The 14247-nt window shown below is 38.4% G+C and overlaps 2 protein-coding genes across 24 annotated transcripts in view; one reads left to right on the top strand and one right to left on the bottom strand.

Moving 5' to 3' along the window:
- The first annotated feature begins 438 nt into the window (after positions 1 to 438).
- On the top strand, positions 439 to 1503 carry LOC113656331 (rhodopsin). The gene has a single exon (XM_027167571.1). The coding sequence runs from the start codon at positions 439 to 441 to the stop codon at positions 1501 to 1503; it is 1065 nt and encodes a 354-aa protein (XP_027023372.1).
- Positions 1504 to 5423: 3920 nt separating this feature from the next.
- magi1a (membrane associated guanylate kinase, WW and PDZ domain containing 1a) overlaps positions 5424 to 14247 on the bottom strand; it is a 99247-nt gene continuing 90423 nt past the window's right edge. For 20 of the 23 annotated variants that reach the window (XM_027167501.2, XM_027167505.2, XM_027167510.2 and 17 more), the window contains 5 exons: positions 14130 to 14217; positions 13799 to 13853; positions 12659 to 12802; positions 11283 to 11421; positions 5424 to 8465 (listed from right to left, as the gene is read on the bottom strand). In XM_027167501.2, coding sequence (XP_027023302.1) covers positions 7480 to 8465; positions 11283 to 11421; positions 12659 to 12802; positions 13799 to 13853; positions 14130 to 14217 — 1412 coding nt within the window. In that variant the 3' untranslated portion in view covers positions 5424 to 7479. Of the gene's footprint in view, positions 8466 to 9909; positions 9999 to 11282; positions 11422 to 12658; positions 12803 to 13798; positions 13854 to 14129; positions 14218 to 14247 lie in introns of all 23 variants that reach the window. The other 3 variants (XM_027167521.2, XM_027167523.2, XM_027167522.2) reach the window with 2 other exon arrangements.

Here is a 14247-nt window from a genome sequence, read left to right as displayed (position 1 = left end):
TCAAAACATGCCCAAATTTTGGACATGTCCCAATAGATTTACCCTCATAAATTATGTGGAATATAGTTGCTTATATAATAGTGTATATTATATTATATTTTATTTTATTAAATTATATTAGAAAGTTATTGCTGATAATTATACTTGGACTTAACCAGTCAGCAGGTGTGGGTCTCTGCTGGAGTAACAGGTAGCCTTAATAACTTGATGAGTTACCAGAAATGCAATGCAGCAGTGGAAAGGATTATTTCATTATCTGTGGCCTAAATCATATTCTGCTGACATCTTGGAACGCACTGGTAATCCCAGGTACAATATAAAGCAATGGGGATACACCCAGGGTCCATTTGTAGCACAGACCTGACTCATTCCACCATCGTCCCTCAGACGTAGCCAAAGTCCAGCACAGAGGGGCCAGCACACCACTCAACCACAGCCATGAATGGAACAGAGGGCCCGTTCTTTTACGTGCCCATGTCCAATGCCACCGGCATTGTGAAGAGTCCATACGATTATCCTCAGTACTACCTAGTGGCACCATGGGCTTACGCCATGCTGGGAGCTTACATGTTCTTCCTCATTATCGTCGGCTTCCCAATCAACTTCCTTACGCTGTACGTCACCATTGAGCACAAGAAGCTGCGCACACCCCTAAACTACATCCTCTTGAACTTGGCAGTTGCTGACTTGTTAATGGTGTTTGGAGGCTTCACAACCACGGTATACACATCTATGCATGGCTACTTCGTCTTTGGGCGCCTTGGCTGCAACCTGGAAGGCTTCTTTGCAACTTTTGGTGGTATCAACTCACTCTGGTGCCTGGTCGTGCTCTCCATTGAGAGATGGGTAGTTGTTTGCAAACCCATGAGCAACTTCAGATTTGGAGAGAACCATGCCATCATGGGAGTAGCATTCACCTGGGTCATGGCATTGGCCTGTACTGTGCCCCCCCTGGTTGGCTGGTCCCGTTATATCCCTGAGGGCATGCAGTGCTCATGTGGAATTGACTACTACACTCGTGCAGAGGGGTTCAACAATGAGTCCTTTGTCATCTACATGTTCACGGTCCACTTCTTGACCCCACTCTTCATCATCACCTTCTGCTATGGCCGTCTGGTCTGCACTGTCAAGGAGGCTGCAGCTGCACAGCAGGAGTCTGAAACCACCCAGAGAGCTGAGCGTGAGGTCACTCGCATGGTCATCATCATGTTCATCGGCTACTTGGTTGCTTGGCTGCCCTATGCCAGTGTGGCTTGGTACATCTTCACCCATCAGGGCAGTGAGTTTGGGCCTGTCTTCATGACCCTCCCAGCCTTCTTTGCCAAAAGCTCCTCATGCTTCAACCCTATCATCTATGTCTGCATGAACAAGCAGTTCCGCCAATGCATGATTACCACCCTGTGCTGTGGCAAGAACCCCTTCGAGGAAGAGGAGGGTGCTTCCACCACTGCCTCCAAGACCGAAGCCTCATCCGTTTCCTCCAGCTCTGTGTCCCCGGCATAAAGACACAAGCCAACTTACTCACTGTAGCAAGATTTACTGGGCACCCCAACAACGGCCATGGAGACGAAGACTTCAGCCCAGAGAATCAAGTGACCACAGCAACTCGCAGAAGTAAAGTCTTTTCACCCTTTTGTATGGTTATACAACCCAATTGGTTCAACTAAAGACAGTTGACAGAAAGGACGAGCCACGTCCATGTTGTTTCTATAAATTACTAAAGTCCAGCATAGATGTGCATGTTTTTTGTTTTTAAATATGGCAAAAGGAAAAATAATATATTAGCACTTTTAATGTTGGACTCCTAATGTTACTGGCTTTGTCGTGATTGTAGAGGCATGTAATCAAGGCAATATAAAAATAAAATGCACATTGCAAATGAGTAACCCTTTTCATGTTTTAATTAAGCTGCATTGTTAACCAAACATGTTACACTAGCATTTTGAAATAAATAAAACAGACATATCTGAAATGAGAGATTCAATGTGGTGTATTTTGTCCTTCTTACTGGATCTCAGCGAATAATGATTTCACCTCAAGGATATAAAGAACTTGTTAAATATATACTTTAACATAATATCTGTTTGCAGGGATGTCTGCACAGATGAAAAGGACATTTAAGGTTTATTAATCATAAACTGTAATTACATAAATTCAAGTAAGTGTAGGGAAGTAAATAGAAACTTTAACCAGTAACTAGACGTTTATTCATGATAATAATCAATATCTTACTTGTAGATTTAAGCTAGTTTAATTCTATGCTGGAATCAAGGCCCATTGTCACCTTGGATTAAGAGCTAAAAGCTTATTGTGGTATTAAATCACAAAAATAGGCAATGACATGATAAGCCATGTTTAGTTTTTCCCAATGTCAGCATAGCCTTGGAAACATTAGCAGATTATGATTATGTATATCCTGCTCACCTTATATACAGTGCGGAATACACACACACACACACACACACACACACACACACACACACACACACACACACACACACACACACACACACACACAAAGGCAGCTTGTGCATAGACAGGAAGAACCACGCAACATTAGTACACTATTAACAACAGCATCAGCAAGGCATCTAGAGCACATCGATCATTTAGTACCAGTGATTATAGGTCCTGAATATTTAGACTAATAAATCAGTGAACCTTCAGATACAGTATGGTACAGTAGATGTGACATAAGCATGAAAATAAATGAAATAGCATAGAAGGTTGCTACTGTAGAAAACACCCTTAGTTATATAACTTTCAATTATTTTCTAATTATGTTGCTAAGTTCCAGAAATGCAGTCACACAATTCGGAGCATTTGCATACCCTGTCATAAAGTTTCACAGTTAGAATTAGAATTCTCAACATGTCATTAAAATCTCAGCTTCTTGTTTCCTGTGTTTTGTTGACAATCTTTTATTATAAATACCACGTTCAGTGATTTTGTTAATTAGAGGATGTTTGTGTAAAATCTGCTTTTTTGCCTCTGTAATATATTTATGGAAGTAATTTCACTAGTCTTGGTTGATCTTGAAAATATGTAAAAGGGAAAAAAAAAGAAAAAAAAAGAAAGAAAAGAAAAAAGTTCATGTGGCAGGACAGGTCTTTACTGTTGCTTGAATATCCAGGCATAAGAAAGAATCTAGGCAAAAAAAGAAAGAGAGAAATGCCAATATTACACAAATACCATGTGTTACTAAAGTAAAGATGTGATGCACCACTGAATCTATAGTAAGACCTGTTATCTGTGTGATTGGCTGCACAACAGATGTAGATATTATTTAAATAATAAGCAACACACTTTTTATGTAGGAAAAAATTGTAGCATAAAATGTACTAGCCTAGTTGGCTACACTTACTTACTTACCTACTTACTCTAGAAGTCTAGAGTAACTTAAATAAGCATGAATTGCAACTGTGGTGAAAAGCATCTCACAACATGTCATAACATCCTTGCCATTCTTCTCAAACATTACCAGCATGTCTGGCACCAACAGCCATGCCAAGGTCAAAACAGTAGTGAACCCATTTTCCTCCTTTCTGAGGTTTGATGTAAATATTATATAAGATTCTGTTACAAAATATTTTAGAATCAGTCATAAATAATGGATTGATCTATGATCTTTTCATCTGTGGTTATGGAGTTTGGTTGCTATTTCACTGGTTCATCAGGACATGTTTTGAAACAGACATCACAGATCAGCTTTACTACTGTACAATCTGGACGTAGATTTATATTCTAGGTCAACAGGAGAAAGAATATTTGAATGGAACCAGACCCAAAAGGAGTGTGATGACTGTGTAATATGAATATTATTTTGTCAGTATCCTCGCCTACTTTCACATTCCACCGAGGTGTTCAAGAAACCATCACACTCAGTCTCCATAGCAACTGCTCATCAAGGTCCACTGGCCGCATCAGATACTCATGGGAGGGTTTGGCTAATGATGATGTCATGCTCACAGACGGCAACATGATTATATGGGTGACACACAAATACAGAGAGAGAGAGAGAGAGAGAGAGAGAGAGAGAGCTAATTATCTAATTATCCAGATGATGCTGCAACCTGCCAGCTAATTACAGTAGGTTCATCCCTTCCGTTTTTGTACACTTACGTATATATGTTACAAATTAGAATGGATTAAATTTTCTTTTTTGTCAGCAGTCTACACACTATACCTATGTACTGTAGATATATTAGCCAAGTATGTGAATATGTATGTGAATTAATTTAATATTTTTATTTTTGTGCCTTTTTACAGCAAATACAGCATCGAGTCTTCTTGTGTCAACCTGGATTTGGCCAGTTTTGGCCAGAAATACTTCTTCAAATACATCTCTATATTAGGCTCCATTCATCCTTTCCTCAATTCCAACATATCTTCCTGTCCCGAACACATAGCATGATGCTACCAACACCATTCTTCCCTATGAGGCTGTATTAGCTCAATGATGGTCTATCACAGTGCCTGGTTTATGCTACACTTCTAGCCTGGAGTTTGGCTCATCGAATTTACGTCTCATAAGACAAAACCAGCATTGACACAGGAGTGACTTTCCTCTAACTATTCTACAAAAAGACCATGTTGATTTTTTGAAGCTCTGTTAGAGCAGCAACTGGATTTCTGGTCACCTCCCTGACCAAGGTCCTTCTAGCCCCATTATTGAGATTTGTAGGATGTTCCTATCACAAAGATGAAACTCAATTTGCTCCATTCAAAGCTTAAGAAAGTTTTATAACCATGGAGAGAAATCTACTAGAGTTCGTTGGATTGATTTTTGGCTTGACGCTGCACTTTATACAAGCAGGTGTGTGCCTTTTCTTAATCACGTCCAATTATTTGAATTTACTAAAGCTAGACTCAAAGACAAAAGACAAAGCAAGCAGGATGCACCTGAGCTCAACCTGGAGTGTCTTTAGCTTTAGCCCAGGGTCTGAATACTTTATTAAAGGAGTTAAAATATTTTTTTTAATGAATTTGTAAAAATGTATAATATCTAACATTATCTATTGTTATTCACATTACAAAGTAACACTTAATCCCTTTCAAATGAAGTCCATTACACTGCAGGGGTCTGAATAAGTCTGTAATTCAAGTGGAAGCCTAAGTGTCAAAGATAAGATATTAAAATTTCTACTACTACAATTATTTCAAGTTTATTATTATACAAAATGTTACAGACTATTCACCTGCAGAGTAATTCCCCAAACCTATAAACAAATAGGACAGAAAGCAAGCTGCAAAAATGATTTTTTTTTTTAAAATTAACAAATCTATACAATTAGTCTAGTCTATAAACACAGATCCTCTATCTGTATCTGTTTAAACACAGATACTCCCTACCGTATAAAATAAAGAGTGCAGAAAAATATCACATCCATTTAAACATCATGGATTCATATAAAAGAGAGGACTTTTTATGAATTTGTATGGAAAACTTTATTTGATAATAAAAATAGCATTCACAGACTTCTTTTTGATAGCTACATATACATTGCGATCCATTTGAAGGAGGAAAGAAAAAAAAAAGCTTTACTGGATAGTTCAACATCTACTTGTACTTAGACTAACATTATGTATAGCTTCATGAGTCAAATAAAGCTATGGACAATGTAGTATCTATATATGCATAGTGTTTCATAAAAAAGATTGGCCCATATACATGTACTGCTTTCATTTACACGGAAAAAGCATCGAAGTCCAGAGAACATTGCAGAGAGACCACAGACAGTATACAAGTGCTATACAATAAAAAGGCAGGCTATGCATCACAAGAGATAGTCAGCCCCATCTCATTCTCAAATAACGCCTGATCAACCCCAAATCTTTTCCCACCCTGGAAAAAAAAACAGATCGTCGGTCAATCGTCTCTGGATTTTGGAAACATGCCTGATTTAGAGTATAAATTACACATACTATCTATAACTCATTGCCTCTGCATGAGGAGTATAAACATACCATATCGTGTTCCTCAAGATGGAGGGCTCTCATAAATTCTCTTTTGTACAAGAAAAAGGCAACGATCTCATCTTTTCCACAGGTTGCTATTACTTACATACAGTAGTAAACGTCTGTACACACGACAGTGGCTGACAGGTTAGTGGTTCCTTACAGTACTATGAAGATGGCAGCAATGCAACTTGCTGTGTTTTCTGTCGTCATGTTTAGAGACTTCATGTTGGCTTGTCAAATCTGAAATGTTTATATACACAGGCACAAAAAAATGCATTCATACAGACACGCATAGCTCAGCGTTAATCATACTCCAGTGCGAAGACATGGAATGGCTCAGGTGGACAGACTGTAGCACGGCTGCCCTTGTTCAAGACTTCCCTATGGTTTATGATTGTTATTTCAAGGCTTGCTCTCTGATTTCAAACCGAGAAAAGCATCTACTGTATAGATGCTGAGATATCTTTGCTAAGACCTGAAAACCAACAAAAAAATTATTTCCGTATTTGCTAGGGTCATGTCTTGTAAGTTCAGTGTAGGATTTATTTATTTATTTGTTTATTTATTTGACTGGCTTCAAGATAGACACAATCTAATCATATTGTTCCTTCACCCGTTGCTGATGAATGACAGCCAGTTTGACACTTTCTGAATAACGTAATGGATTAGAAATTTGGCTTGTTCAGGTCAAAAGGGAATTATGGGTAGAGCAACAGTCTGGCACTGTGCAGCAGTCCACAGCAATGGAGAAAGACCTTCAGTCAGATAATCACACACAGTAGATCAAGCAACAGAATTTCACTTAGGGTGGAAAAAAAGCCTTATTCACTTCATTTATGTGCCAAATTAAAAAAATAAAATAAAATAAATAGATATTAAATATATTAATTCATTAGAATTCAGTAGCATCGTAGTTTGTATATATATATAATTATATATATATATATATATTTTAAAATTTGCCTTCACTTGAGCTGATAACGCACATGTAAACACATGTATTCATCCATAAAATGTACAAACACCCTTGTGCTCTGGTCTGCTAAAATTGCAGGTATGATGAATATATAGGAGACACAGCATTAAAAAAATAAAATAAAACATTACTTAAAAATATGGAATGAAAGTTCCAAAGAAACAGAGGGGGAGGAAGAACATGCTCTCTTGACCGATCTGATACCAATTTGCACAAAACCCCACTTTCTGATCAACACAACACTGTAGAGATTTAAAACAAACAAACAAACAAACCAAATGAAGAAAGTAGACATAAGATTGTTCTGTTGCTGTGTTTGTGGCTGGTCTGCAGAATTTTCTAGTCCTGGGATAAAATGTGCAGACATAAATAAGTCGACTGTGCAATCAATTAATCAATTTATCCATTCACCGATCGAAGAATCTATCACTCCATTTACCATTCTTTCAATCAATCAGTCACCTCATTGGGTCTTTTAAAAGCAGTATGATGTTATCAGCTATCCAGCTGTGTGAGTGTTTATGGTTATGAGTTTCCCGTGCTCAGATGCTGAGGTCGGCTTGGTTCTCTTTGTAAAGCCGTCTCTTGGACTGGGGAATTGAGATCGTGCTGTTTGCTTTCATGGTGTTGTAGTAATCCTTCAGCCTGGGAGCGGCCGCCTCTTCAAGGTAACTGCTATTGCTGCTGCTGTCTGATTCCCTCCGGTAGTGTCTCTGGGGTGTGCCGTTGCTCCAAAATCTCTCCTCCCGCTCGCAGGAAGAAAGCCCATTCTTTAGGCTGTTGTTGGGTCTCTCTGGAGTGGAGGTGAGGTAGCCCTCTTCTTGGTAGCTCCGGCTGGGTGTCTGTGGCTGCCATTTCTGCTGGGGCTGGAAATGCCTTTCCGGTGTTCCGATCTGTCGGTTGAGAATGTGATTAGAACCACGAGAGACTTGTTCTGGAGAATAATCACGTTGGGAGCGTTCTGCTCGTCGGTCCATGGATTTAGCCCTAAGCCGGTCTGGAGAGGAGGCATTTTTACGTGATGGGGAGCGATCCAAAGAGCCGCGGCGTGTTTTTGTGCCTTTCCTTCTTTCTGGGGAACGGTGGCGGCCTCGAGCTTCCCGGTCTGTGGACTTCTTCCCAAAGCCACTCTCTTTCCTTAGCGTCTTGAAGAGCTTAGCGATGCCGCTTTCTGACTCGGATTTTTTTACTTTCCGGCCAGAGTTCTTCTTGTTGTTTTCAGGGGAACGTGAAGGGGAATGCAAAGGCGAGTGGGCACCTCGGGTATTAGCACGATTGTTGCTCCAGGTGTGGTTCTGAGGGTGTTTGGGGTGATGGGTTTGGTCTCTGTACTCCTCCCTACCCAGATCCTTCTCTCGTTCACGCCCTCTACCTCTCTGCCACTGCTCCTGGGACCAGGGGTTTGTTTGGTGTTCTGATGTGTAGCTGTTCTCCAATGGGAGGTGAAAGCGGCCATTAGGCTGCTGCGTTCTCACTTCCGGAATATTTTGTGGCCCGGGTGGGGCAGGGTACCCGTCATTGGGCCCGTCTGTGAAGGAGCATATTTTACATTTAAATTACTTAAGACAACAATTGCAGTAAATCACTGAAATGAAACATTTATATCACATGTTTTAATCACTGACAGTATTCAAATCATGAAATGTCCATTCTAAAAAAAAATGTATTTGTTTTTACTCTATGTCATAGATATAAGCTCATGCTGGTTGCTCGTGCTCCAATAACAATGTGATGTTATTCTTGAGAGTGAAGAAGAAGAAAAAAAAGACACAAATCTTTCACAGACCCATCAGAACAGACAAATAACAGAACATTCATGCAATGTGGGAAAACACACTGTGTATAGCCTTCTTGTGTCAAAAAGATATATAGGTTGTCAAAAAGATATATAGGTTTTGGGTATACACAGAGGAATGGCATAAGCAGAGGAACCTGAAGAGATAAAATCCAATCTATGTTTACCAAAATACACCAGCAGGCAAACATGCACTTAATGAACATGTACACTAACTGGGTAACACTATAGAAACAGGACCTATATGCCTATTAAGCTTATATAATAATATTCTTTTGCTTTATGACCACTAATAATTACTATATCGTTGGCTATTAAACCTACAGACAGCAATATTTAGTGGATTATTAAATAATCCGTTCTATGTGTTAATTCATTTTATTATGTATAAATAAATAAGCCAATTTACATTTATAATTTACGTTTTATATATATATATATAAAATCATAAAATGATTGGACACCTATCCAATGATCTATAATTCAGTAGCTAATTACAACATTGTACCTCAGGATTTTTTTTTCTTTCAAATATCTGCTAACCCTTACTAAATCATTTAGTAATAATCATATTAAATCTTTCGCAAAGTATAGTTTATTAAGACCTGGTAATGTAAAGTGTTACTATTACTATTTCTTTTGTCTTCAATTTTTCATATTGATGACTTTCATAGACATATACTCATAGCTTAAAGCTGTACATTAGAAGCACATTTGCAGGATCTTTCTTAAAAATGCTTTATATCAAAAAGTTCTACTGTTCTAGCTAACGTGTGGCAACAATAGAAAACAATATCACATCTACACACCAGTTCGACTTTTGGTAAACCTTGTAAAAGATGCATCAACTTCACGCATCTCAGGAAAGAGTATGGTAACAAACTAGCATAAACATCATCATCATAAACATCGACATCAACATCGTTTTCACAAGCATTATGTCGGCATGCACCTGTGAGCTGAAATGCAACAGCATGAATCCATACTGGTTTATGGATTCCAGCAATGAGTCAGTGGTCAGTGCAGGGTATTATAGGTAAAAGAGCAAGATGACAGCGCAGCAGGGGGTTTGGTGGTGTGGCATTGGTGAGGGACTGGGATGGTGTAAGCAAGATCCACAGGCTTTATAACAAGCATGACAAGGAGGATTCACAAATACGAATGGCGCACTACAAACCGTGGTCTGGTTTTGGCCCATTAGGTAGAAGCAGGGCTCTCCTAGTTTATCATTCCTTAGACATGAAGCGAGATGGGGAGCCATCATCGCTGAGGCAGAGAAAGACAGAGAGCCCAGCAAAAAATGAGAAAGAGCAGAGATAGACAAAGAAGAGAAGATACAGAGTAGAAATCTTCAGATTTTCCGTAACGACAGAGCAAACAGAGTGCTGTTTAATTTGGATTTTATGAGTTACACCAGGTGTGCATCGGGACCAGAATTAAAAAAAAAAGAATAGAGTCAGATATGAAGCTTGTGGGAGAAAGAAAGGTCACATTGATTAACATAGAAGTGGCTCACTGTGTATTGTGTAAAACTGTCTGCTAAAAAAAATTGGGCTCCTCATCTGTAGCTGGAATTATATGCTATATGCTGGACTTTATTATAGACTATATGCTGGAAAACAGACCTGTTTATTAGCTAGATCATACTTAAGATGATTTAGATCACCGCTGTGTCTTAAGAGTCAGACGGAGAGGAATGTTTTGGCTCCGATATCGCCTTTAATTACAACACTGTTCTCGTGTTGCTGCCGCTTCTGCACGTGCAAATCGTGCTCTAAAAATAAACTGGACTTAAGGTCACAGATTCGCCACAGCGTTGGTACGTTTGGGAGATCGAGATGCGAGTTTGAATCCTGAAGATATCCAAAAAATCACTGTGGGAGTGAAGAAAACAGTCCCATGCACACCTCTGATACCAGATGAACACCGTTCTCTTAAAATAGCCTAATGGTACAAGCAGAAAGTTTTAATGACATTTACACTGCAGGCAAAAATATACATTTGTACAATTTTTATTACAAGATTACCGCTGTATAGGAATACAAAATGGCTGATTCTTTATTTGTTTTTGTATTGTGCATTTTGTAAAGTGTTGCACAATTAAAGCTCAGATGAAGGTACAGTATTCCTGCAGGCTTGATTAACTGAATCAGGAAATTAGTTTCTGTAGAAGTAAAACCTGGTCAAGATATTAAACTAAAGAAATATTGTCAATAAACATGTTTTGTTGACTACTGACTTAATTACATTCACTGTTTTTTTTTTTTTTTGTTGTTTTTTTTGGCAAAAAGGAAAAAAAGAAAGAATAAAGGTTGTTCAGTTCAGATACATTAAGGTACGCTTATACTTTTTTCATTTTGAATTTTAAAACAAAATTGATAACAGATAATGAATGTGAACGCCCAAAAAATTCAAAAGAGAAGAAATGACAAGACGGTAAAATAGTCGACTAAATTAGATTGGATTAGAAGTCTCTAGTGGTATTTTAATAGGACACGAGATTAATAAGAAATATCTGAAAAATGTTCTGTATATATGATATGTACCCACCATACTCAGGCACAGAGCCATCACCTCTCTTCAAGACCAGTCTCGCTCGACGACCGCCGTTCTTGATGAGCTCGATGGCACGAGAATGTTTCATGTTTTTGGTGCTCTCTCCATTAATCTCCAAAATCTCATCTCCTACCTGAAAAACAAAGGATTGTAAACATAGAAAATTACTTCTCCATTGCGTCAAATCAAAAAAAAAAAAAGAAGAAAGAAAAAAGAAGACAGAAGGAGAAGAAAGAAGAAGAAGATGAAGGAAGAAAAGGAAGAAAGATAAAAAAGAAAGAACAAGAAGGAAGAAGAAGAAAAAGGGAAGAAGGAAGTAGAAGTAAGAAGAATAATAATAAGAAGAAAGATAAAGACGAAAGAAGAAGAAAGAACAAGAAGAAAAAAGCTGTACAGTATACCAGGAAAGCCAAATTATTCCATAAGATAAATATATATTTATATATAATCATTATATATATGTGACATACGTGACATTATATATTATCATGTACATTTTAAACAAAGGAACAGTTATGGCATAAATCAGCAAGTTCTGTTACATTCATACAAACAAATTGTCATTTTTCATGAAAATATTTTGCTGTCAGTGTTCAGGGATTCTGTTACAGGTGACTCGAACCAGGTTCTATTTCAGTATAAACATGAGGTTAAACACAGAACTTTCAACACAAAAGAGACAGAAGTTTGTCTACCTCCACACAAGCAGGTGATGGACATAAAAACACTGGCAAAACGTGTCACTTGTATGGAAATGTCCCTAGAATTGGACCCATGAGCACACTCTCCCACCATACACTCAGCATTGTGAAGGAGTGAATGTTCTGGATTTAAAATTACAGCGTTAAGCGCCTGAACTTCATCAAGTGTTGTGATCAAAAATTAAACCAAAATGGCTTAAAAAAAAAAATAAACAAAATGGCTTAAAAAAAAAAAAAAACAAGACTGCAGACAAAGAAATGATCACTGAGGATATTTTGTGTTTGGATGTTTTAAGAAATCTTGTGAATGTTGATGGCATCAACAACTATCAAAAAGATAAAGTTATAAAAATATATATTTTTTGAAATTGTCATTGAAACACTCTAATGAATAAAAAATGACCGTAATGGCCATCAGTTTCTCTGCATTTGAGCCCCACTGAAACCATGTCCTTGTATGTTTTTATTGTAATGCTCGCAACAAGTACCAATAAATCTGGAGTGTCCCGTGTTTGGCGGCTTTCCACAAATAAAGGCTGATGTAATGTAATGACTCAATATAAAGGTATGTCTGTGTAGCTAATACATGTTGAAGTTATGCCAAGTCAAGAATGTCTAGCAGAATGTGGTAACCCTTGACCTTTGAATAAATATAAAATTCAGTCTCACCCTCATCTTGCCGTTTCTCACCGCAGCTCCATCTTCTGCAAGTCTCAACACATATAAGTCCATGTTATATTCCTTCCCTCCTCTCAGGCTGAAGCCAAAGCCTTTATTGTCTCTCTCAAGGTCCACAGAGTAATACTCAGCATCCTGCATTTACCCAACCACCCACACACACACACACACATCCACCCACCCACACACACACACACACATCCACCCACCCACACGCGCAGAGACACACACACCCACACCCACACGCGCCCAGAGACACACACACACACACACACACACACACAAAAGACAAATTAAGCTCAAAGCAGCATCAAGGCTATATGACTGCCTCAATATTACATCCTGCAAGCAAGGACAAGAAGTACATCCTCCCTGTAGGAAGGGCACGGAGCAAATTTAATTCAAATCAAGTTTATTTCAGATTTTTACTTTAATTGAGCCAGGGAAATTCGGTGTAGATATGATTAAAATATCAAACATTATGTTTGTCCTTGGAAGTTCTTGAACATGTCGGCATGTCCCCCAATATGTACCTAAACAAATCAAGAGGATGCATGGACTAGTTTTGGGCCAAACTCGTACAGTAAATCTACCAAAAATAAATAAATAAATAAATTGCGGCAAATGTATTTGGTGGGACAGAACCTTCACCGGACACGTCCGATACGAGCTGATGTCTAGTCTATTTTTCCATACAATTATTTGCCTCATATCTTCCATGTCGTTCTCTTGTTCACTATCCAATGTATTTATTTCCTTGTATAATTACTGTCCTGTGTAATTACTGTATATTTTGCAGTGATCTCAGACTTAGTGTTTGCTCTTCAGGTAAATAAAATTCCACCATATTACGTTTTGCACGACGTCCCCAAAAACCACCATTTTGTTCAGGTTAATATGAGTTGTGTAGAGAAATGACAATAAAGCACAACTGTCTTGATAAGGTTTTGTGAGAACACAACAGCAACACTGCTGATATTCTAATCTAAACATCCCACACAAGTCTGTAGAATTGTACACCATTCTTCCTAAAGATACTCCCTTTGTTTGTGTTTTCCTGCCAGCTTCAGCATTAATACTACAGGACAAAACAAAGTGACAGTTCAGATCAGCACCTGGGAGAGAATTTACCTGATGAGACATTTGTGTTCCAGGTTGCGGTGGAGCCTGTTTTGACTTGTTGTTTCTGTGGGGAAATAAAGATGGATGACTACATACACGACTCTAAAGCAGCCAATCAGTCAGCTTGTCAAAAATCGAACGAAATTACTCCGTCAGTGTATCAAAGAAGACTGTAGAATATATAGAGTGAGAGTGTGTGTGTGTGTGTGTGTTTCGTAGCCACGATCGTGATTGCATTCAGAAAGGTGTTAAAAACAACAAAGTAAAATGTTTAAGGTCAGTGTCGTGTAAACGTATTATTATTTGTGTACTTGTGAGGTAATGCTTGTGCCTCACTGACCTGGACTCACTGCTGCTTTGAGGTGTGTGTGTAGTGGTGATCGTGGCAATCTTCTCAGCGTTGGTTAGCAGGGCGGCATTCGAAGATTCTTTTGAAGAGTGAGAAAGATTCATGATAC

Source organism: Tachysurus fulvidraco, chromosome 14, assembly GCF_022655615.1.
Source record: "Tachysurus fulvidraco isolate hzauxx_2018 chromosome 14, HZAU_PFXX_2.0, whole genome shotgun sequence".
NCBI lineage: Eukaryota > Metazoa > Chordata > Actinopteri > Siluriformes > Bagridae > Tachysurus > Tachysurus fulvidraco.
This window is presented reverse-complemented; position numbering and strand designations above follow the sequence as displayed.